The following is a 26,285-nucleotide window of genomic DNA, read 5'->3' as shown; positions in this document are numbered from 1 at the left end:
TATTGAGTCTTCATACAAATATTCTTTAACAGCTTTATAATATTTTATGTAAAGTTGTGTGACTTTTTAAAATGAGATATTTGTGATTCTTCTGGCCAGAGGGAAGAAAAGGCAAAAATGAAATGGTATAGTAAATAACATTTTGTATCAAATATTAGTAATTTTCTTGATCAAACCTTTTATAATATCTATAGCTATTATTGATTACATGTTCCTAAAATTTTTTTTTCCTATATTAAAATGTGACAATTATCAGTTTTATTTTATTCTCTTATTTCTTACAGTTTACACTTGTTTGTTAGAAAGTTTGGTAAATGTCCCTATGGAACCACCACTGAAGGAAGGATATATGAACATTTAATATGTGTGTATAATTAACAAAGTAAATACATGGTTTTTCAGTAGTGTTTTCCTATAAAGAGATTGCTGTGTTAATGTGCCAGTAGGATACTGGTTATTGGATATACATCATGGCTGAAGGTGAAGCCAGCCTAGAGAAGGACAGGCAGTTGATATAAGCATTTGGTTTCCTAAGACTGCTAAATGGGATAACAAATACTTATACAAGTAAAATACCTAAATGTGATTTCTTCATAATTGATATGGTTAGTAGATGATAAATTACTTGATCAGTTGATTAACCAATGTTTTTCCTACTAAGTATATATCAGCTAACATATCTTGAGCCTCAAAAGGGTAAAAGCTTTTATTTTTTTACATTAGAATGAAATGATTTGACTTTATTCTAATTCTTTTCTTTTGAAGCTGGTTATATTTGATAATCTTCAAATATTTGTTATGCATTTCCTTTTTTCAATAATGTGGGCAACATATTTTTGAGCATACCATATCTTGCAAAAGATCAGGAGATTCAGGAAAAAGACTTGGAGTTAGGGAGAAATCTGGGCTTGAGAGCAAGAGAGCATTTACATATAATTATGTAAATACTACAGAGCAGCAACAGGCAGAACACCAAGAGTCCTGGTCAGTTAAGACAAAGACCAAGGTATATCTTGTAACCTGCAGTTAGAACATATTATCCAAAAGCAGTGACTCTTAAGTTTGAGCCAGGCAAATAAGATGTGCTTATAATAGGGGATGGATTATTTGCCTGATACTCTGTGAGGTAGGAATTTTGAATATGTCATTGTTCATGTGAATGGGCTTCAGTAAAATGACTGCAACTGGATGAGGAAGGAGACATGAGTGAAATAGGATTGTAGAGGTATTTTAAGCTTAGACTTATGTGAATTTTTTGTATCCTGTGGAATGCACTACACCTAGATTCTGAAATAATTATGTAGTGTTTTAATTTTGTGTGCCTAAAATCAATTTATGTAGCACACAAGCTCATCGTTACTGATCTTTGGAACACTGATATGCCCATAACAAATTATAAATACGCCAGCTCAACCTTTAGGGGCATCTAGAGTCCTCATCTAGCTACAAGCAACTCTGTCCACTCACCCCAATGTAAAATGAATTGAAAAAGCTCTAGAAGCTCATTAAATGACATTTTATTGCAATATTTATCTTTAATTTATAGAAAATTCTTAATTTATTACACCTTTATTTTTATTAATAAATGCTGGTCACCAAATCTGTGTCATGATTAAAATTTCACAGGTTTGCAACACTTTTAAGTAAGTTTACAAATAAAGGGGAAGGAAGTTCTTTTAAGTCCAGATATGCTAGTTTTTGGTTTTAAGAATGTGGCCCCTGTCATTATTTATAACTTGATGGTATAAAATATGGAATTATTAATACTGTAGTATCCTCTTAATGAGAAAATCTATGAATGTTAACAGTATATAAGATGATCTCCCATAATATTGGAAATAAATTCTTAAGCAATATGGAAGATTCACCATTAAAGCCAAAAACTGTGTTTTCATTACAGATGTCATTCAGTATATATTTGTGTTTTCCTCTCTTCCTAGAGTTGTAAAGATGTGGCACCTGTGGAGAAGACTATTAAGTTGCTTCCCAGTAGCCATGTTGCAAGATTACAGATATTCAGTGTAGAAGGACAAAAGGCAATCCAGATCAAACATCAGGATGAGGTTAATTGGATAGCAGGAGATACTATGCATAACCTTATTTTTCAAATGTATGATGAAGGAGAAAGAGAAATCCATATAACATCAGCTTTAGCAGAGAAAATTAAAGTAAGTATCTCAAACAGATTGTTTATTTGCAAGAATTCTGTTCATTTTCTTGCTTGGAAGACTCTGTACAAGTTTTATAGGCTATCCTCTAAGAAGAAGCTTATCAAAGAAAAATAGTACTGTTATATAAAATCCCGGGCTAAATAAGATACTTTTTCATGCACTAGATTGAAATGTTGAATGATTCATGTGTGACAAATTCATGCTTAGAAAAATGATTTTGACACCTAAACAAAATTCCAGTCCTGATGAACTGTATTTCTATACTCAGAATCAAGATCACCACTTGACCAAAGCAGTGTTTGTCTGTTTTGTAAATTTTATTTATTTATGGCCGTGTTGGGTCTTCGCTGCTGCACACAGGCTTTCTCTGGTTGCGGTGAGCAGGGACTCTTTGTTGCGGTGCACGGGCTTCTCATTGTGGTGGCTTGTCTTTGTTGCAGAGCACAGGCTTCAGTAGTCATGGCTTGCAGGCTCTAGAGCACAGGCTCAGTAGTTGTGGTGCACGGGCTTAGTTGCTCTGTGTCATGTGGCATCTTCCTGTACCAGGGATCGAACCTGTGTCACCTGCATTGGCAGGTAGATTCTTAACTACTGTGCCACCAGGGAAGTCCCCAACCAAAGCAGTGTTTTTGTAGCTATTCTGAAGGCACTAAATAAAAAGTCTGTTAAAGGAAAATGGTAAAACAGTATTTGTTAACTACAGACTCCTGATTTGGCCATTTGAAATTGGTATAGCAATCTCTGAAAGTGTGATCCTTAGACAATGCTTTTGTCAGTTCTCAGTAGCTTCAGATGGTCCTCATAGACCTGCCATCTAAATGTATCATTTGTTCCTTGATAGGGTAAATCTATATGTTGAAACTTTAACAGCTCACTTAACAGAGAACCAAATCAAAATGGTTAGAGTTTTTTTTTTAATTAATTTATTTTATTTATTTATTTATTTATTTTTGGCCATGCCGTGTGTCTCGTGGGATCTTAGTTCCTCGACCAGGGATCGAACCTAGGCCCTCGGCAGTGAAAGTGTGGAGTCCTAACCACTGGACCACCAGGGAATTCCACTCTTTTGCACTGCTGTATTCTGTAGCCATCCTGAGTCTCCAAATATAGGATCTGATATTTTAAAAGAATTGTTTACCAGGATTCAACTGACATTATTTTTTAAATCTTACTTGGAATAACCCTTGCTCCAGCCAGTTTATTTTCCTCTCCATAATGAGGGAAGGGAGGATTTCGAGATAAATAATCCTTATCCTGCTTGGAAGGGAGGCAAGCCATTTTTATCTCTGTCAGCAGATTTGAAGGCAAGTAGTTTAAAAGTGGTACCAGCAACCTAGCTTCTGAACTGATTCCTTGCTTTCTCATAATGTTTCCACAGTTTACTTTCATGTTAAGGGTAAGGAGAAACATTGACTTCAGAGCCTTTTTCTGTATATAACCTTCTTTTTGCCATTCTCTAAGCTCATGGCCAGCTTTTGACACATTTTGCCTCAATTCTAGTAGTTATATATTTCTTGGGTTCCAAACATTTTAAAACATGCACCTTTATTGATAATAAAGGATATTAAATACTTTTATTAAATGTATATGCTTAAAGTGGTTTTGTAGTCTTTAGCGAATTCTCCAGTATTGAGGAAAGTCAACCCAAACTGACGTAGGAATTCATTGAAAAGAGAGCACAACTAGGGTGAGAGAAGAAAGCCTTTTTGTGTAACTCCTGCTTGCTGCTTCCATTATTTAAAAAAAAGGAAAAAAAGGTATGATAAAGAATAAAAATACTGTTTAAAAAGGTAACTAAGAGGACTCCCCTGGTGGCGCAGTCATTAAGAATCCACCTGCCAATGCAGGGGACATGGGTTCGAGCCTTGGTCCTAGAAGATCCCATATGCCGCGGAGCAGCTAAGCCTGTGTGCCACAACTGCTGAGCCTGCGCACTAGAGCCCGCGAGTGACAACTACTGAAGCCCGCGCGCCTAGTGCCCATGCTCCATAGCAAGAGAAGCCACCACAATGAGAAGCCTGTGCACCACAACGAAGAGTAGCCCCCACTAGCCGCAACTAGAGAAAGCCCGCGCGCAGCAATGAAGACCCAACGCAGCCAAAAATAAACAAATAAATTTATTTTTTTTAAAAAAAAGGTAACTAAGAAAGAACAACATAAACTAGGATTAAAATATTAGAATATCAATGATTTAAGAATCACAACTATAGAAGGCTAAAAGCATAAAGTTGAGGTAAAAATTCTTAAATAGAAAGGATTGGAAGTTTAAAAGGATAGTGTAGGGTAATCAACTTAAAAAATGGATCAGGTAACAAAATATGGAATTTAAGAGATATAAAGTTAAAATTAGAGCTGAAAACATTCCAGAGTGGATTAAGATCAAGATGTGACCAGGCTGCTAAGTACATTAGTGGATTTAACTTTTTTTCTCACCTTGCTGAATCAGGTCCACTTAGATCTCATTTAAAACCTGTATTAATAAGATTCTTTTCAAAAAAACAGAGTGACTGTTAATTCTCAGAATTGATCACATGATTTGATTGACATGATTTTTTTAAAACTATAATGACCACAGTGATAATCTTGTGACAAAAGCTAAAGAAATGACTTAGGAATATTTATTTTATTGCATTGAAAGATATGGTGGCAACATTATCAGGAAAGACAATGAGGAAGATACTTTTTTATTATAGTAATATATGAACGACCATCATTTCTGGTCATCAGGGGCTTTTTCCTTAGAGGTGGGGAGGATGGGTTATAATTTTAAGAGCCTTTGGTAAGATAAGTGGCAGTTGGAAGGCATTAGATTAAGCTTTATATTATTATTAAATATATAATTTTTCTTCTAGGTTAACTGGACTCCTGAGATTAACAAAGAGCACTTACTACAGGGTCTGCTTCCTGATGTACAAGTACCAACATCTGTAAAAGATATGCGCTATTGCCAGGTTTCGTTCCAAGATGATCATGTGTCTTTGGAAAGTGCATTTACAGTAAGGTTTGTGGGCATATTATATTTTGAGGTATTTCAAAATTCAGCATATGGCGACAAAAGTGCTTTTCTCCAAAGCACACATGCCAAAGTTGTTTTTTTTGTTTTTTTTGCGGTACGTGGGCCTCTCACTGTTGTGGCCTCTCCCATCGAGGAGCACAAGCTCCGGACGCGCAGGCTCAGTGGCCATGGCTCAGGGGCCCAGCCACTCCGCTGCATGTGGGACCTTCCCGGACTGGGGCACGAACCCGTGTCCCCTGTATCGGCAGGCAGACTCTCAACCACTGCGCCACCAGGGAAGCCCCAAAGTTGTTTTTTAATATAGAAATTTTCACAATTTTTTGGAAATAGGTTGTCTTTGGAATAAAGCTTCACTGAAGATAGTGATTCATTCTTAATATCGTTACAAGCTTCTGCTTAATTGACCCTCTAGTATCTGTCAGAACTAGAACTTTTGATAAAGGAAAGCCCTTCTAGGACAAGCAACAGTGAAAACTCATGGAGAATGACAGACATGAAAAGTCCAAAAGATACAGTGTGATCAGTCAGTGTGTTGTTCAGAAGGAAGAATGCTTTCATTGGTTAGTGATGATTTTCAAAGCTGAGTCCACCTGATAGAAAAGGGGGAGATTTAAGTAGCTATATTGAAAACCTGTCCTTCACCCTGGCCTGTCAGTTCCTCGGCTGCCTCTTTTTTAATAACCTTTTTCACTTTTTTTTTTTTTTTTTTTTTTGCGGTACGTGGGCCCCTTTCTGCTGGGGCCTCTCCCGTTGTGGAGCACAGGCTCCGGACGCACAGGCTCAGCGGCCATGGCTCACGGGCCCAGCCGCTCCACGGCATGTGGGATCTTCCCGGACCGGGGCACAAACCCGTGTCCCCTGCATCGGCAGGCGGAGTCTCAACCACTGCACCACCAGGGAAGCCAAACCTTTTTCACTTTAATTCCTCTACACATTTCCATACTATTCCAACACTTAGAATAGCTCCACGTTTGAGATAAAATCGTAAGATGTACAACTCTTCAGCCAGAGACAGATCTCTTGATGAGTCATTCTTACAGACCCATCTGTTTTCTTTCTCAGTGCTCTCATGGCATAAACTCCTTTTAATCCAGCATAGCTAACTGTGATCTAACACATGTGTTTTTTTTTTTTTTTCAGTATTCTCTACTCTCTTTGCAAGCTATCTTTTCTCTCTTTCCTTTTGGGTTAATAGTTACGTTATATAAATGGAGGTATTTAGAGGGGTGTTACTTTAAGTTTTAGAAAATGAGTGTTGTATTTGTTACTCTTTAGCATATTTAAACTAATTTTTTTCTACAATTAATGGTGCAAGTAAGGCCTTTAACTTGTTAATCAATTGCAGACCACTTCCTGATGAACCTAAACATCTAAAATGTGAATTAAAAGGAGGAAAAACTGTACAGATGGGCCAAGAGCTTCAAGGAGAAATAGGTTAGTATGGCCTGCTTTCTTTCTTTAAAACACTTCTATAATATGGCCTTACATTCATGTTTTGGCATACATAATCTGAAAGGAAAACTTGGGATTTATATACGGTTTATGGTTTAAATTCCATTGTTGGAAAGATGGAAGCATTTTCCCTGTCTTTGCCTATGCTGACCTAACTGTGAAATCAGTTTGGCAAAAATAGTTTGTTGAAAAGAATGTTGACTTTTGTTAGAAATGATAATAGTTAATATTAAGAGTGAAAAGTAAATATATTAGAGGGTTCATATGTATCCTGTATTTTTCTTATATCTAGAATATTACATAATACTAAATTATTTCCTTCAAATGTTCATGGTAAAAAACTTGATTAACATCAGCATCATGTTAAATATGTAAATATGATTAACATCAGCATCATGTTAAATATGTAAATAATATAAGTGTACTTATGTATATTCTTATTATTTTTATAGTGATTATAAAAGAAGTGATTATAATTACTTTTTACCAAAAAAATACACAAGAACAAAGTTAGAATGAGTTTCTAAGTATAATTTTAATTAAGTGTATAAGTGTTTATTATAGATATTTGTATATTTTATTGATACTTTAAAATTAAACTTCCTCCCCTTTTTATAGTTATAATAGTTACAGATCAGTATGGAAATCAGATTCAAGCATTTTCACCAAGTTCTCTATCTTCCTTGGGAATTGCTGGGATTGGACTTGATAGCTCACATTTGAAAACTACTTTTCAGGTATGGCTGTTTTCCATAACAGTTGGCTTATTCCATTCAGTTTATATATAACAAAATGTTTGGGAAAAACAAAAATAAGAGAGACTTGATTTCAGTGTTTACAGTGAAAAATTATAAAAGGCATTAAAATAAGTTTTATAATGAAAAATTTTGAACATATGCAAAAATAGAATAAATAGTATAATTAATTCCCATGATCCCATCAGTCAGCTTCAACATTCATCACTTCCCCCTTATCCATCACTTTGAAGCAAATTCCATACATCATATCATTTCATCCTTAAATATTTTGATATGTATATGAAGATAGTTTTTCATGTAGCTATTTGAGTAAAATTTCTTGGTGCTCAGTCCCTGCATTAAATAGAATGCCTGGGAGAAAACTAGTGGTGAAAGTTTGCAGCTGTGCAGTTAATTGAGATCAGCTTGAAAAATAAGAACCCTGGTGGAATTATTTCAGTTTAAAACAAGCAAGGAAACACAATGTATTCTTCTTGGAGAGATTAAAGGCAGTTTTTGAGAAAAGATGTTGGAGTTGAGCCTTCAAGGAACCTACCAGGCTCGAGTAGGTCAAAAAGAAGGAATTCTAAGGCCCAAGTAAAGTTGAATCCATTTAGGGCATTTAATGGTTTTCAAAACTCTTCTTCCTTTTGGAGCCTCCGTTATACCTTTTACCCGACAGAATGATCATAATAGCCTCCTTGTTGCCCCTCCCACCTAGAATTTCTGTTTCCACTAATCTGCTGGGCTATTATTTTCTAGTTTTCAGAACACCACTTTCACTATATCTTAGCACTGCTGAGGAACTTTTAATGGTGTTTTGTTTACTGTAAAAGATAAGGTTTCATCTTTGACTTTCAGGTTCTTCTCTTGTCTAGCTTCACCCTCTGTGTAGATGAAGTCAGATAATAACTGCTGTTATACATGAACTATCTCTGCTTCCTGTCGCCTTATGCACAGGCTCCCATCCTCTTTCACTAATTATTCCTAAATTGTAACCTATCTTCCTACATCTTGTTTTCCCTGTCAATTAGATTCCCATCAGCATATAAACAGGCTATAATGAAAAAACGCTCACAGCTTCCTTGTACGGCCCTCCTTCTCTCCTCCTTTTTACAGTACAGCTCCTTGGAAGAGTTGTGTCTACTCTCTGTTTTCACATTCTTCACCATCATTCCCAGGCAAGCCACTGTCACTGTTTTTCTGCCCTGTGCCGCCTGACCGAATCTAGTGTCAGTTTTCAGTTCCCATCTTATGCCACCTATCAGCATTTTATACTATAGACTCCATCTCCTTAGGGTGACCTAAAGTACTCCATAGTATTCCACTGCAGCACACCTATCTCCTCCCATGGCTCATTCTCCAGTCAAATTGCCTTTCTTTGTTTCTGCTGTCATTTTATAACTGATGTATACTATCTTGACTCACTTTCAAAACAATAGGAGTCTACCCCTAGTTTCTACAGAAAAAAGGGAGCCTCTGTTTTCTTTTTTTTTAAACCAAAGTTGTTTTTAAAAAGCACTATTTTTAAAAGCACTATTTTTGCGTACCGCAAAAAAATAAAAAAAAATTTTTAAAAACTGGTTTTAATATGCCATTATTTCTTTTTTTTTTTTGGTACGTGGGCCTCTCACTGCTGTGGCCTCTCCCGTTGCGGAGCACAGGCTCCAGACACGGAGGCTTAGCAGCCATGGCTCACGGGCCCAGCCGCTCCGCGGCATGTGGGATCCTCCCGGACCGGAGCACGAACCTGTGTCCCCTGCGTCAGCAGGCAGACTCTCAACCAATGCGCTACCAGGGAAGCCCTGCCATTGTTTCTTAAAATCATTTCCACATCTTCATAAAATGTACTGCTCTTCTGAAGTACATTCCCTTGATAATATCAACATTAGACCTTAGAGAGTGCCTTTCAGAATTTTGTGTTTAATTCTATTTATACTCATCTACAATTTGTTAATGTGCATGCAATTTTATTTTTAAGATATGAGGTAAAACCAGAATAACTTTCAAGATTACTTAAGACATCACCTCTTCAAAAGGGCATTTGGTGTTTCACTATTAAATGTGGGATTCTATAGACTTCACGTATTTTGAACTTTTCAATGTGTTGTACTAATGAATGCTTAATTTGTTTTCCAAATAATGAAAAAACTCCCCTGCACTCAGTGGGCTTTTGGGGGAGATTAATTTTTATCGTTTTGCAATGTCTTTTTACAGAAATGTTCTACAAACAGTTGTTTCAGATCATAAAACATGACATTTTAACTCTGATTTTTAAAATCTTCTGGAATATATTTGTACTTAATGGAAATTTAAGATGATGAAATCATTAAGGGTCACTATTAAAATGTGAATACTACAGTGCTCATGCCAGTATGGAATCAGTTTATCTACTTCAGTCACTTGGCAAAGATTATAGGCTAGTGTCATTGATTCCCATTAACAGATGTTAGGCATTCTAAGTACCAGCGATGGGGTTGTGACAAGTCAAAGCCCCTGCCTTCTCGGAGATTACCTTGTAATGGGAGAGCATATAACAGGTAGGAAATGAGTGACAGGAAGAAAATTAAAGTGGGCTGTGGGAATAGGGCACCATCATATAGGGTAGTCACAGAAAACCCCTCTGGTTAAGGTATTCTGTGCGCAAAAACCTGAAGAAAAGCCACGTAGGTAAAAAAAATGTTGCAGTCACGGGGAAGGAGCGAGTGCAAAGGGTGTTGGGCAAGCACGTGCATGGCTATTTGGAGAACAAAAAGGAGACAATGCAAGTGTAAATAAGAGGGAAATTAGGAAAATATCAGGAAAAAGGACATAACTTGAACCTTTTAGATTTCTCCCTCACAAAAAAGAATTTCAGTTTCTCCTCTCAAGGAGATGAAATTCAAGGAACTCCAGTATTGGCATATGTGTAAGTTACTTGCTGTTGTTATACCAGAAGCACATCTGTATGCACATAGGTGGTGACGACATTTTCTTTCATTTTTCTGAAAACTAAACATTATCTCCCTGTTTCTTTTCAATGTGCTTTTCCTCATTAGGAAAATACACAAAGTATAAGTGTGAGAGGCATCAAATTTATTCCAGGTCCCCCTGGAAATAAGGATCTTTGTTTTACGTGGCGTGAGTTTTCTGACTTTATTCGAGTGCAGCTAATTTCTGGGCCACCAGCTAAACTTCTCCTTGTAGACTGGCCAGAGTTAAAGGAGGTAAGTACCTTCCTGCCTTGATTGACAGAATTTAATATCACATGACTTACTGCTTCAAAATGTCAGTAGATCAGAATAGTTACATTTTGTTGTTGAAGTAATAACAGTAGCAATAGTAACAATAACAAAAGGACAAAGTAATATGAATTTTAATACTTCATTATTTAATTCATCACTGTGCCCTCATTTGTTTAAAAAAGTGTAATACTTCAAATTCTAAGTATTTTATTGTAATAGAAATTTTAAAATATGCATAAAAGTAAAGTATAATGAACGCCCAGTTTCAACAGTTACTGATTTTTGCCCAATTTTATTTCATTGTTCTCTCTCACTGACTTACTAAAAAAATGTTTTTGCTGGAATTTTTAAAAGCATACCAGGTATCAAGTCATTCATTATATCCATAAAAACTTCAGTTTGCCTTCCTATGCAAATAGTTAAATCTTTTTTTTTTAACATCTTTATTGGAGTATAATTGCTTTACCATGGTGTGTTAGTTTCTGCTTTATAACAAAGTGAATCAGCTATATGTATATATACATCCCCGTATCTCTTCCCTCTTCCGTCTCCCTCCCACCCTCCCTATCCCACCCCTTAGGTGGTCACAAAGCACTGAGCTGATCTCCCTGTGCTATGTGGCTGCTTCCCACTAGCTATCTGTTTTACATTTGGTAATATGTGTAAGTCCATGCCACTCTCTCACTTCATCCCAGCTTACTCTTCCCCATCCTCAGGTCCACTCTCTACGTCTGCTTCTTTATTCCTGTCCTGCCCCTAGCTTCTTCAGAACCTTTTTTTTTTTTTTAGACTGCGTATGTATGTATTAGCATACGGTATTTGTTTTTCTCTTTCTGACTTACTTCATTCTGTATGACAGACTCTAGGTCCATCCACCTCACTACAACTAACTCAGTTTCGTTTCCTTTTATGGCTGAGTAATATTCCATTGTATATATGTGCCACATCTTCTTTATCCATTCATCTGTCGATGGACACTTAGGTTGCTTCCATGTCCTGGCTATTGTAAATAGAGCTGGAATGAACATTGTGGGACATGACTCTTTTTGAATTAAATACTAATCACTAATACTTCAATACTAATTTTGCAAATGTCTATCAAATCTGTTACCTTTCAGTTTTCAATCAATTTTTAGAATTCTCATTTTAAAATGTTCACATTCTGGTGTTCAGTTATGGTGTGGCAGGGCCTTATCTGTTGGTATGAAAGCTTATTTTTTTCTAATGGGAAATGATCTCACATGACCGTGGTAGTAAATGAAATTATCCTGTAAAGGAACTGATCATGTAAGAAAAGCTTACATATCTGCGCCCTAGTTTGAGATTGCCCTTTTTTGATTTGTGAGTTTAAAAAAACAGATAAACTAGTGTATGAATGTGCTTTAAAAACAATTTTTTTTTTTAATGTGTTGACTGAAGGATTTCACTGAAAAGTGAGTGTACTTATTTTTTATCTGGAAGCACATATATTGCATAAATCAATACATTCTTTGTGCCTAATGATGTCAGTAAAGGATTTGTTGACTGACTGTATCATGGAATAATTGTGTACATTTGAGGTGGAAAAAATCTTTACATGTTCATGTTTTTATATGATTTTGTAGGAGGGGAATATAAAAAATAATGACAGCTTGCTAACTCAAAAACTTATTACAAGGTTTATTTGCAGATACCATTGAAATCCAACAGTTTTAAAAATAAAACCTAAAACAAATTTCTCATTCTGTTAAGAGATACATTATATGTAGGTAAGCTTGAAAACGTAGTCATTTGAATATGTGGTTTTCCTAGAATTTCCTAATTTAATTTTTGACCTACCGTGCCCCTACAGGATCTTTAATAGAAAAGGGGAACTGATTTAACACCTAAGCATGATAAATAGAAAAAATATATTAAATATACACATATATTCTCTCATTTAATCTTCAGCAACATTATGATATATTATCATTCTTTATAAATAGGAAACAAATTCTGAAATATTACATTACACGACAATATTAAAAAGTGGCAAAGGACAGATTTGTATTCATGAACATTTGATTTTGGATATTTGCTTTCCCCACTACTACCCAGAAAAATGTTCAACTAAAAGCTTTTGCTACAAGTCATTTACTGAAAGATATTCTTTAAAAGTAGTTACTATTTGATGGACAGACAATTACATAATTAGGAATAAAGACCCTGTAGTGTTTACATTTGGAAACATCAGCACTTTTTATATATTCAAGCTTTTTATAAACTTTTTCAGATAAAATACAGTCTATCCATGAAAATCTTTTGGTAGTCAAGCATTTAAACTAAACCAGCTTCAGGGGTATCTTTAAAAAAAAAAGTTCTAGCCCTAACACATTATTAATTTTTCTCCCACTTTTAGCAACCTCCTAACGTAATTTGGTAAACAACTTCCTCAAGTAAGGTGAGGGGTGGAGGAAGCGGAGGGAACATTATTAGTAGGAGAGAGATGATAAGTCAGCTTTCATTTTTTGCTAGTTATATCTTTCCTATCTTTTTTTTTTTTTAACTTTTAAAATCTGACACAGAGGATTGGACTTTCACAGGTTTCTTGCTTGACAATGTGTTTTCCTTTGATATATCCAGTATTAATAGGTTGGCACACAAATTCGCAGAGCTACACAGGCCTTACATGAAGTAATGGAAAAGCAAGAAACATCTTAAGCCAACAAGACAGTGTAGATTATCAGTGACTAGTCCTGTTTAACCAAGAGCTGGAAAGCTGTGCATTATTGCTTCGTGTAGACTGGCAGAGTGCTGACAATTGATGGAGAAGTTAAACTGTAGATGACAGCGCTAAAGATGAGAACCTAAGATAAGCTTCTGTTTCCAAGGAAGTCCTTCTAATATGTAATTTTTAGAATTCTTGACTGGCTCTAGAAGCCAGTAATGTCAAATGATATTTTCCCATTTATCAAATTTTCAATCATTTCTATAAGAAGAGGATCATTTGTGACAACATAATTGACTTTCAGAAGTTTATTTTAATCGATGAAGGGAGCTATTTGTGAATAAAACAGATACATTAAGTGATTGTTTCACTTAAATAGTAATCATATTGTTTGGCATATATGTTTTAGTGCTTCTTAAAATTATTATATCTGTTTTAGTCCATTCCAGTGATTAACGGAAGAGAATTACAGAATCCTCTCATTGTTCAACTTTGTGATCAGTGGGATAATCCAGCACTTGTGCCACAGGTTAAAATAAGCCTTATAAAAGCTAACAATTTAAAGGTAAGTTTTAAACATTCTTAAACATTTTCACTTACTTAAAATTCTGGCTTTCATCCTCAGGATTACGTCTTTAGGTGTCACATTTCTTTTTTTTTTAAAAAAATAGTCTTATATAATCTTCATTATTGCTTAGTTTAAGTTAACCTAAAATTTTTAATAGTTTGAGGAAGTATAGTTTATATCTTGCAAACAGTGTAACAAGGAGCAACATTCTGCAGTTATGTCTGAGTGTTTATTACACAATATTAATAATATTTGGATTTCAGATTAAGAATAGATAATGCTGACAAAGGTGAATGATGGCAGATACAATGACCTGCAGTATGGGTTATGAAACAGGTATTATTGGGGAAACTTACAAGCCCTAAGGGTGAAGGAAAAGAGTCATGTGAGTAGCTGTACTCCACCTACCTTTTGGAGAGCTACCAGGGCCTGGGCATAGCTGTTAGACCTATACTGGCTTGTGTTCTAGGGAATTCGGCAAGCATGAACATGGCCTCGTAATGTTTGGGCACAGACATAGTGCTTGGATACCGGGAGTCCAAGATTAGGTACCAAGTGTTTACATTAGTATTGGGGTAACTAGGATGTAGGGGGGACTTTGGATGCCTGGCACAAAGTTTATGCCCTCCTGCAAGGGGTAAGGGAAGAAGCTGCCAGTCCCTTGCAAAGTTATATTTTCACAAGTCTCTCCTGTTGGTTGAAGGGAATTCATTTGTCCCAGCCAGGTTGTTGCCAGGCAACACAGAAGCGAGTTCTTGGGAGTTATATTTAGCCAGGCTTGAATATCCCTCCATGAATTTTATAATTTTAGTGGATGCCAAAAGTTGGTATTATATAAATACACAGTTCACTTGAAATTAATCTATTAGTTCATTAAGAATCCCAGTGGGGATTTTGTAGGACTCAACAAGTTTATCTTAAAAGCTATACAGGAGAGAATTCCCTGGCAGTCCAGTGGTTGGGACTACATGCTTCCACTGCAGGGGTCACAGGTTCAATCCCTTGTTGGTGAACTAAAATCTTGCATGCCATGTGCGTGGCCAAAAGACAATAAACGAAAATAAATAAATAAATAAAAGCTATACAGGAAATTAAAGTGCCAAGAATGACTTGTGATCCGCATGAACTTATTTTCAAAGTAAAGTGAAAAGGGTCAGAGGTCTTAGCCTGTCAAAAAAGACTACAGTATTGCTGCTATATAGCCTGAAATAGAAGACTTACTTCTCTGGCTTAGCGACAAAGATTTAGGACCCAGATGGAGGAAAGACTTTGAGATAGGTTGAGAGAAGATGGATTGAAGGGTAAATGAGACAGGTACAAATATAGGGTTTTATTCTAGCAGTTCAATTACTCTTTCTCACTTTTGTCTCACCAACTATTGCTTTTGTTTTTTTTTTTTTTGTCTGCATGTACCATAATCACCTAATCTTCAGGTTCCGATAAACAGAAATTTGGTATTAGAATTTAGGAGAGAGTCTGATTTTCCTGCTTCTACAGTCTTCACATTTACTTTTGTTCTTAATGTTTGCTTCCAAGAGAGTTAAATAGGGATTATTTCCTACTGGTAATAAGAGTATGATCTTAGTTTTTTGGAGAAGCATCTGCAAAAGACTGAAAGACTCTTCTAACCAATGATTAGGAAATGTGGCCACTGATTCTTAATCACTTAAAAGTAAAAGCTTGGTTATCAATGCAAAAGTAGTATTGCAACAAAGATTTAAGAAGCACATCTGAGTAAATATTAAGAGAAAGATGAAGTAACTAACGATGAACATGGTATTATGCCTTGACTTGAAATTATGTACGTGTATTTATGTTTATTTTTCCTGCGCCGACTCTCACAGCCCCCCAGTTTTGGAATATACCTTCAGTGTTTGTGTGACCAAACTTCACTTGATATATCAGCGTTATTGAAACTGAACATTGAATTCTGCAACTTAATAATTGAAATACACAAAATTCTAGTTTAATTGAGTGTGAGTGATTATTATCCTTTGGATTATGTGATTACGTATTATATCATTTCAACTAGTTCAAATTAGACAATTTTAGATTTTAGACTGTGTGCAAATGTAGCTTTTTAAATAGTAATAGAGGAAAAGAATTTGATTCCTAGAATTTTCTAATTAACCGTTTTGTTTTGTTTTTAGCTCACTCCTTCAAACCAACAGCATAAAACCGATGAAAGGGGCAGGGCTAATTTGGGAGTGTTCAGTGTTTATGCCCCTAGGTAAGAACTGAAAGTTTGATAGTTATTGGTATTATAGAGATTGATTTTTGTTATTACTTGATTAAGTTAAGAGTAGTAACTAGCCTTCTATTTAGTGATAGTCAGGAGTTGGAATGGAACAGGAGTAGAGAGGTTTCCTAAATGAGTTAAACTTTGTATAAATAGTCTCAGAATTTTTAGTTATAACTAATGAAGTTTGAACCCCCTTCCCCCCTTCCCCTTTTTTCTTTTTAGAGGAGAACATATTATGCAGGTTAAAGCCATTTATAACAAGAATACCATAGAAGGACCTATAATTAAGTTAATGATTCTTCCAGACCCTGAAAAACCCATTCGTCTCAATGTTAAATATGACAAAGATGCTTCCTTTTTAGCAGGGGGTATTTTCACTGGTGAGTAATTCACAGTTTTAAAATAAATTTGTAGTATTAATTTGCCTCTTACATTAATGGAATAAATTATTTATCCTGGGTGTTCAGCATGATAAAAAAGCAAGCATGTTGTGGCTTTTCAAATAAGAAAGTACATTTGACTTAGCTATGTCTTCCCTCTCCCCTATATCCTACATTCCTTTAGTGGTCAAGAATGAACTAAAAGTTCATATATAAACTGATAGCTTAAGATAACCAGTTTGTGTTTGTTCATTTGCTGAATTGTGAGATTCTGCAAAAGAAGTATGAACTGCTAAATGGCAAAACTGTGGGGGTATGTTCTACTAAATATGTTGCACTGTTAAACCAGACAGAACCAGGACTGTTCAACTTAATTTGGATGGAAATGCATCACATCATAATTTATGATTAAAGATATTTCAGAACAACAAACATTTACTGAACACCTGCTATGTCCATCCACTATGCTAGACTCCTAATTCCAGTAATGAACAAGACAGTTTTCAATGAGTTCAGTCTAATGTAGGAGACAGTCAAGTAAGCAAATGATTTCAGTGTAATATGGCAGGAGCCAAGTCAATAGGAAATTGTATTTGCTTTGTATAGGTAATTTTCTTGAAGACTTTGGTTTTCTTGAGAGGATGAATTCCTGTTCATAGTTACAAGCAGTGAAAGAAGCAGACCAGAAATATTTAGATTGAAATATTAACAATAATTTTAAATAATTATAGCCTTTGAAATCTGTTAGGGGAGATAAGACCTATTTCCTGTGATTAAAAACTGTAATAGGTGACAAGAGAATATTCCAGGTGATAAATATAAGGGACTATTACAAGTAATAATAGTTTAGCTACTGTATGCTATTGAAAATCATAAAAGAAAGTAAACATTGTATTCTCAGACTACATAAAGCATATAGATTTGTAACCGTTTGGCCTGTTCTAGATTGCTGAGTATCTGTAGTCTAACCTTTTTTTTAAAAAAATTTTTATTGAAGTATAGTTAATTACAATGTTGTGATAATTACTGCTGTACAGCAGAGTGACTCAGTTATACATATAAATACATTCTTTTTCATGTTCTTTTCCATGATGCTTTATCACAGGATGTATTTTTTTAATGTCTTTATTGGAGTATAATTGCTTTACAATGTTGTGTTAGTTTCTGCTGTATAACAAAGTGAATCAGCTATACGTATACATATATCCCCATATCCCCTCCCTCTTGTGCCTCCCTCCCACTCTCCCTATCCCACCCCTCTAGGTGGTCACAAAGCACAGAGCTGACCTCCCTGTGCTATGCAGCTGCTTCCCACTAGCTATCTGTTTTACACTTGGTAGTGTATATATGTCAGTGCTACTCTCTCACTTCATCCCAGCTTACCCTTCCCCCTCCCCGTGTCCTCAAGTTCATTCTCTGTGTCTGCGTCTTTATGCCTGTCGTGCCCCTAGGTTCATCAGAACCATTTTTTTTCTTTTTTTTAGATTTCATACATATGTGTTAGCATATAGTATTTGTTTTTCTGACTTACTTCACTCTGTATGACAGACTCTAGGTCCATCTACCTCACTACAAATAACTCAATTCCGTTTCTTTTTATGGCTGAGTAATATTCCATTGTATATATGTGCCACATCTTCTTTATCCGTTCATCTGTTGATGGACACTTGGGTTGCTTGCATGTCCTGGCTATTGTAAATACTGCTGCAATGAACATTGTGGTACCTGTCTCTTTTTGAATTATGGTTTTCTCAGGGTATATGCCCAGTAGTATCACAGGATATTGAATATAGTTCCTTGTGCTACAAATAACACAGTCTAACCTTTTTGGTCTTGCTTGGCAGACTGTGAAAATAAGACAAAGGATTACTAATAGCAAAGATGTATTTATTAGATTTCTGTGGGAGATTTAGCACTGGAGAGTTACCTGTTATGATTAAGTTCTGTAGACAAATTGTTGGGGAAGACTAATTAAAGAATAGTTTTATTTCTTCATTAGAATTTTATTATTAACACTTAAACAAGATGTATGCTTTAAGACATACAGTTATTTAGCCAAATCCACTAATTGAACTAGAAAGAAAATAATTTTTTAATGTTCATCATTACAGATTTTATGATTACTGTTATTTCTGAAGATGACAGTATCATTAAAAATATTAATCCAGCACGTATTTCCATGAAAATGTGGAAACTGTCAAACAGTGGGAACCGACCACCAGCAAATGTGAGTCATAGAAAGCATTTTAGAAATTAAAAGTAGCTCTTACATTTAACATAAAATTAAATGTAATTTAATATAAAAATGCAGTGTGTATATCCTGGAGAACTAGAAAGTAACCCATTCCATCACTTAGGATTTTTAAAAGATGCATCGGAGTATGTTTCAGAATTAAGTCTAAAGAACAGTAGCACAGGCAAAAAACTAAATATCACTGAGAGATAGTACAGAAAGTGAGAGAAGGAGATGTGATTGATAGACTACAGAGTAAATTAAAGAAGGGGGTAGAGTGGAGAGAACAGTTTGAGAGTCCAAAGCCATACAGTCCAATAGAAATATAATACCAGCCACACGTGATACTCATATTCTGAATTCTGCTAGTAGCCACATTAAAAAATAAAAAGAAGTAAGTAAAATTAAGTTTAATATAGTTTTAAACTAATATACAAAAAGTTACCATTTCACCATGAACTCAATATTTTAAAATTTAATTATGATATTTTACATTCTTGTATCTTTCCAAATCTTTGAAATTTGGTTTGTATTTTATGCTTACAACACCTCAGTTTGGACCAGTCACATTTCAAGTGCTCAGTAGTCACATGTAGTTATTGGCTACCATACCAGACAGTGCCAATCTAAAATAAATCTCAAATTGGAAACTAAACCAAGCCATATCAGGGGTCCTGATTTAATGACATCTTTGAGGATTTATGGTTCAGTTTAGTCATCTGTTTAGGAAACTAGCTTCCTTAATTTATACCATCAGTCCCATCAAGCTGCTATTACCTTAAAATTATGTCACCACCTTTAAGATCTGTTTTGTGCCCTTTAATGATTAATGGTATATCTTTCCATTGTGACTAATCTCACTTTTGTGTCATACATGCATGGTAAAGATATATACATGTAGGGGTGTGTTTGTGTGTATTTATCAATCCAGATGTGATCTGGGTCCACACTTGGTGAAAGGAAAAAGAAATTTTTATCGTAAATACACTGTGTTTAATGTTTGTGATTTCTCCCTCTCCCCCTTCTTCCCTACTTTTCCTTCTAGGCAGAAATATTTAGTTGTAATAAAATAAAGGATAATGACAAGGAAGATGGCTGCTTCTACTTCAGGTATTTCTCAAATTGTTTCATATTTTAATGCATATTTTGTTATGAAGTTAATCAGCCTTGGCAACATTTGCCTGCTCAGCTAGGGAGAAATAATTTATGATTGAATAGAAAATGTTATTTTCTTAATTTTTGGTCAGGAAGTTTTTTGAGAAAATATTTTGTTTGCAAACTTTGTGAAACGGTTTGGGGAAAGATTGTTGTGATAGATATATTTGTTTTCAAAACTATCAAAAACATCAGAAGAATTCTGTTGTCAGAGCACTTTATATTTTATTATATAGGACATTTCTGTAATTCTAAACTTAAGATCTTATGAAGTAAAAAAGCTGAACTAGGTTTTTATTGTTTAACTATGTGACTTTGAGTGTTGCTTCTTTAGTCTGGACCTGTACTTTGAAATCTGAAAATGGTTTTGGAGAGATGGTGTCTAAGGTTTCTTTTATTTATTAAAAATGTTTCTTTCCTTTTAGACTAATAATTGCTTTGTTTTATTTCTTTAAGTGTATAGTTTATTAAGCCATATAGAAAGCAAAAGGTACAAGTATAGATATAAATCATTGTTACAATAGTACCAGCATTTACAATTACCTGTGTATTTACCTTTGTTGAGGTATTTATTTTTCTATGTGGCTTCAAGTTACTGTCTATTGTTCTTTCATTTTACCTTGTAGGACTCCCATGAACATTTCTTCCGGGCCAGGTGTAGTGGTAATGAACTCCCTTAGCTTTTGTTTATCTGAGAATGTCGCTGCACTGTGTGGCATGCAGGATCTTATTAGCTCCCTGACCAGGGATTGAACCCGTGCCCCCTGCAGTGGAGGTGCAGAGTCCTAACCACTGGACTGCAGGGAATTCCTATCTGAGAATGTCTTAATTTCTCCCTCACTTTTGAGGAACAGTTGCTGGATGTAGGATTCTTGGTTGACAGTTTCTTTCTTTTAGCACTTTGAAAACATTGGCCCACTGCCTCTGGCTTCCAAACTTACTGATGAGAAATCCCATCATCTTATTGAGGATCCCTTGTATGTAATGATTTGCTCTTCTCTCGCTGCTCTTAATATTCTCTTTTTCTTTGTCCTTTGAAAGTTTGTAATAATGTGTCTTGGTGTGGGTCTCTGAGTTTATCTTACTTGGAATTCCTTGAGCATCTTGGATACTTATATTCATGTCTTTCATCAAACTAGGGAAGTTTCCAGCCATTCTTCAAACATGGTCTCTGCCCCCTTTTCCCTCTTTTCTCCTTGAACTCCCACAATGTGTATGTTGGTCCACTTGATAGCATCTCAGGTCCCTTAGGCTCTGTTCACTTTCCTTCAATCATTTTTCTTTCTGTTCCTCAGACTCTCATTTCCACTGTCTTATCTTCAAGTTTGCTAATTCTTCTACCTTCTCAAATCTGCCTTTGAATACCTGTAGTGAAATTTTCACTTCAGTTACTGTACTTTTCAGCTGCAGAATTTGTTTTTGGTTTCCTTTTAAGTTTTCTCTCTATTGATAAAGCCTGCGTGCAGCAACAAAGACGCAATGCGGCCAAAAAATAATAATAATGATAATTTTTAATTAAAAAGTTTAGCTATTACATATTTCAAAAATGCTTGCCTTTTTTTTTTTTTTTTTTTTTTTTGCGGTACGTGGGCCTCTCACTGCTGTGGCCTCTCCCGTTGCGGAGCACAGGCTCCGGACGCGCAGGCTCAGCGGCCATGGCTCACGGGCCCAGCCACTCCGCGGCATGTGGGATCCTCCCGGACCGGGGCACGAACCCGCGTCCCCTGCATTGGCAGGCGGACTCTCAACCACTGCGCCACCAGGGAAGCCCTATGCTTGCCTTTTTAAAATTAGTTAATTTATTTTTGGGGGTCTTCGTTGCCGTGTGCAGGCTTTCTCTAGTTGCGGCTTGCAGGGGCTACTCTTCGTCACGGGGCGTGGGCTTTTCATCATGGTGGCTTCTCTTGTGGAGTATGGGCTCTAGGCCTGTGGGCTTCAGTAGTTGTGGCACACGGGCTCAGTAGTTGTGGCTTATGGGCTCTAGAGCACAGGCTCAGTAGTTGTGGCACACAGGCTTAGTTGCTCCGTGGCACGTGGGATCTTCCCGGACCAAGGATCGAACCCGTGTCCCCTGCATTGGCAGGCGGATTCTTAACCACTACACCACCAGGGAAGTCCAATGCTTGCTTTTTTTTTTTTTTTAATAGATTATTTTATCTTGAAAATACAGCATAATTTACTTACCTATTCACATATTTTGGGCTAATTAGATTATTTCCATTTTCATTATTATAAATAACATTGAAATCAACATCTATAAACAACCCTTTTTAGTTCCTTAAGCTAGATCATTTCCTTAATTTCTCTTTCAGATTTTTCATCATTAGTGTGTAGGAATGCAAGCGATTTCTGTGCATTAATTTTGTATCCTGATACTTTACCAACTTCATTGATTAGCTCTAGTAGTTCTCTGGTAGCATCTTTAGGATTCTCTATGTATAGTATCATGTCATCTGCAAATAGTGACAGTTTTACTTCTTCTTTTCTGATATGGATTCCTTTTATTTCTTTTTCTTCTCTGATTGCTGTGGCTAAAACTTCCTAAACTATGTTGAATAATAGTGGTGAGAGTGGGCAACCTTGTCTTGTTCCTGATCTTATTGGAAATGGTTTCAGTTTTTCACCATTGAGAACAATCCAATGCTTGCTTTTTGAGTCTATATCTTACTGTTTTTTATTGATCCAACTATTCTTTGTTCCTTTCTTTTTTAAAAAAAAATTTATTGTTTTTATTTTCATTTTCTTTTCCTCATTAACTTGGTAGTTATGCAATTTTTTACAATTTTCTAAGTGATTCTGTTTATTTTTTAAATTAATTAATCTAGGGATTACAACATGCATAGTTGACATATCAGTGTCTAAATGGCAATTTACATTTTGTACCCTCTTTTTGGTCAGTGCATGAATCATAGAACACTTAAGTTCCATTTTCTCTCTCCCAACTTAACATGCCTTTGTTGTTGTGTATATTAAATCTTTCATGGCATTATTATTTTATATAGTCAGTGTTCATTTAGACTTTAATTCATTTATCCTTTCTGTTAATCTTCAACTCAGGGCTTCCATCTGGGATCATTTTTCATCTGAGGAAGTTCCTTTAATATTTTCGAGTGCACAGCTGCTGGTGACAAATTATCTAATTTTTACCTAAAAATATATTCCATCTTCATGCTTGAAAACGATTTTTCTGGACATGATTTTCTAGGTTGGCCGTTTCTTTCTTGCAGTACTTTCAAGCCATCCTTCACTGTCCCATCATTTCTATTTAGAAGTTAACGATCAGTCTTAACTGTTTTTGAAAAGTTATCATTTACCCTCCTTTTTGGTTGCTTTGAATTTTGTTTTCAGCAGTTTTACTGTGATGTGCCTATGTTTGGATTTTTTGAAAGTTATCCTGTTTGGTTTTCATAGGCTTTGATTTTGTGGTCTTTGTTCAGTTTTTTTAAATTGTCGGCCATTATTTCATCAAATACTGCTTCTGCCTCATTCTTTCCCTCTTCTCCTCCTTACATTCTTATTTACATGCACTTAGTCCTTACAGTATTCTCTCTCACCCTCTTTTCTCTATTTGCCATATTTTTGTCTTTCTTCATTCTAGATACTTTCTTCTCAGCTACCTTCAATTAACTAATCTCTCTCTGTTCAGTGGTATCTAATTGCTGTTAAATTCATCTTTGAATTATCAATTTCTGTTTGGTATTTTTAGTTTTTTTTTTAAAGGTCCAGTTCTCTGTTGGAATTTTCAGTCTTGTCTTTTATTACCTTGAGCAGTAATCAGAGTTTATTGAAATCTGTCTGGAGTTTGTTTTGGTCTGTTTTGATTGTCTCTTGTTTCTGTTGGCTTTCATTCTGATTCTCTTGCCTCTTCATGTATCTATTTATTTTATTTTACCATACTTTTTATTTATGCATATTTATAGAAATAATTTGAAGTCTAAGATGTTCTCTTTCTCTAGATGGAGTTTACATTTGCTTCTGTCTGTTGTCTGGGATAGACACTAGCAGTCTATTATCATTTTGGTCCATTTTCAGAGATTGAGATAATTCTAAGCTCAGTTGCTTTTCCCTTGGGAGCCTGTCTGCTTTAGGTCCACCTCTACTCCTAGGATATTCTCCCAGGAGTCAAGCAACCTTAAATATGAAACTGACTTCCCAGGGTCTCCGTGCTCTCTTGTATCCTGCTGAGTCATTTTTTTCACTTTTGCTTATTATCTCTTAAACATTTTCAAGCAGGTGTCTTTTTTAATATGGTTACCTTCATCCAGAAGTGTTGGTCTGCCATTTGGGAGCAGAAGTCTTGTTTCATTCTTACTGGAACTCTATTAGGAATTATCCTCAGAGAAAAACACAACCTAGAGAAAGGTTACATAATTTTCTCCAAGGTTGTGTGTATGTTATAGTGCAGAATTTCAATTCAGATGTGTGTTCACAGCCTTTGTTTACTACATTATGCCAATGTTTTGAGAATATGAATGACATGGCAGAGCCAACTTAGAGGTCATGAACCATATTGCACGTATCAGACAAGGTATACCGTAGACTGTCGTTTATATATTCATTGTGTTTGTGACCAAAATAGTCTAGTAAGTCTACCTCTTACTAGGTACTGAGTTCTTTATTGATAATTAAATCACAATAAATATATTCTATATATATATATAGTTATATATTTAGAATATATAAATGGAAAACAAAGCAACATAAAAAGATCAGCTGGGGGCTTCCCTGGTGGCATAGTGGTTGAGAGTCCCCCTGCCGGTGCAGGGGACACAGGTTTGTGCCCCGGTCCGGGAGGATCCCACGTGCCGCGGAGCAACTGGGCCTGTGAGCCATGGCTGCTGGGCCTGCGCGTCTGGAGACTGTGCTCCGCGGCAAGAGAGGCCACAAGAGTGAGAGGCCCATGTACCACAAAAAAAAAAAAAAAAAAAAAGATCAGCTGGATAATCTATAAATTCACAATATAAAACTGAGTAGGAAATTCACAATATAAAACTGAGTAGAAATGAAGCAAAATTCAGTTGATATATAATTCAGCACTTTTTGTGTTTACTTTGTCAACTTTGTATTCCTATTCTTTCATTTTTTGCCACACCCAGAGTTTGTGTTCTAGATGTTTTGTGATGGAATGTCCAGGTAAGAGGGATCTGGAATTAAGCCTGATATTGCAGGAAATATTTGGTGAATGAAGGTGAATGTAGTAATAGTAACTCTCCTCTTACTCATTTACTTTTTGTGGAAGGAAAAGAAATGTTAATGTTTTGAATTTCTTCCCCTTTTATTTAAAAAGTTTCAGTGATCTTGTCTCTTTCTTTTTAACTTAGGGATAAAGCAATTCCTAACAAAGTGGGGACATATTGTATCCAGTTTGGTTTTATGATGGATAAAGCAAATATCCTTAACAGTGAGCAGGTTTGTTTATTCTTTTTATGCATGGCAGTTAGCTTTAGTTAGCTTCACTAAAGCTAACTTTCTTGCTTGGTTGAGGAGTGTGTTGTTTTGTTTACAAGTGGGTTAATTATTGGTTGAAAGGTATAAATAATGCCATCTTCAGGAATTTTAGCATAGTACATACTTAAATTACATTGATTAAATTTGACCGGATGCAGAAGTTACTTTTCCATCCCTCTTTATATCGAGGACTCAGTTAGTAAACATTTTAATCTATATCATGGTAAGGTTACTGCTATCAATTGTACATGAAAATGTTTCAGTTAATAACATTTCAGGTACTAGGATTCTAGATAATGAAGTTTAAGGTAGTTTAACATACATTATCTTCATTATTGTTACTGCACTAAATTTTTTTAAATTACATATATTTTTAAGTGTTTCTAAATTTGTTTTTAGATGGTAAACATCCAAAAATTAATCTGATATTCCTTTTATCCTCAATTTTTACAAGTTGATTAGTTTTAAGAATTTAATGGAAATACATTTTAGAAGGTAATATTTCATTTAGTATATGCTCTCTATTTCTTCTCTTCATCTTTAATACTAAGCCATTAATGTATTGTTAATCAGAATGCTTCTTTTGTTAGATTATAGTGGATGTTCTACCTAATCAACCTGTGAAGTTAGTTCCTGAAATTCAGCCAGCTACACCAGCTGTTTCAAATGTTCGTTCAGTTGCCAGTAGGACCTTGGTCAAAGATTTATATCTTCATATCACGGTAATGTTTATTTACTTCCAAATTACAAAGGGTAACAAGAAAAATTATTCCTAGTTTTAGGGTGCAAGATAGTTATTATAGAATCATATCTGGATTATTCAGTTTAAGTTTATAGGAAAACTTTGTGCAGATGAATGAAATACTTATCAATATCTTTATACTTGAATACAAATAGAGAATGTTTAACATTATACATAAAATCCAGATATACTAAGTAGAAATTACTAAAAAATGCAGAAATCTGCCTACCT

General features: G+C 35.4%; 1 protein-coding gene across 1 annotated transcript in view; it reads left to right on the top strand.

The window, feature by feature from the left end:
* The window catches only part of SMCHD1 (structural maintenance of chromosomes flexible hinge domain containing 1), a 129,379-nt gene that overhangs the window by 66,015 nt on the left and 37,079 nt on the right, over nt 1-26,285 (top strand). The window contains exons 25-36 of the mRNA XM_027088813.1: nt 1,941-2,168; nt 5,024-5,172; nt 6,533-6,621; nt 7,258-7,376; nt 10,415-10,582; nt 13,726-13,851; nt 16,005-16,084; nt 16,319-16,476; nt 18,588-18,703; nt 19,755-19,819; nt 25,186-25,273; nt 25,903-26,034. Of these exons, the coding sequence (XP_026944614.1) occupies nt 1,941-2,168; nt 5,024-5,172; nt 6,533-6,621; nt 7,258-7,376; nt 10,415-10,582; nt 13,726-13,851; nt 16,005-16,084; nt 16,319-16,476; nt 18,588-18,703; nt 19,755-19,819; nt 25,186-25,273; nt 25,903-26,034 (1,518 nt within the window). The remainder of the gene's footprint in view (nt 1-1,940; nt 2,169-5,023; nt 5,173-6,532; nt 6,622-7,257; nt 7,377-10,414; nt 10,583-13,725; nt 13,852-16,004; nt 16,085-16,318; nt 16,477-18,587; nt 18,704-19,754; nt 19,820-25,185; nt 25,274-25,902; nt 26,035-26,285) is intronic.

Source organism: Aethalodelphis obliquidens, unplaced genomic scaffold (genome assembly GCF_003676395.1).
Source record: "Aethalodelphis obliquidens isolate GAN/ISIS:26980383/991018 unplaced genomic scaffold, ASM367639v1 scaffold63, whole genome shotgun sequence".
NCBI classification, from domain to species: domain Eukaryota; kingdom Metazoa; phylum Chordata; class Mammalia; order Artiodactyla; family Delphinidae; genus Aethalodelphis; species Aethalodelphis obliquidens.
Note: the sequence above shows the minus strand (reverse complement) of the source record. Positions and strands in the feature narration are given on the sequence as shown.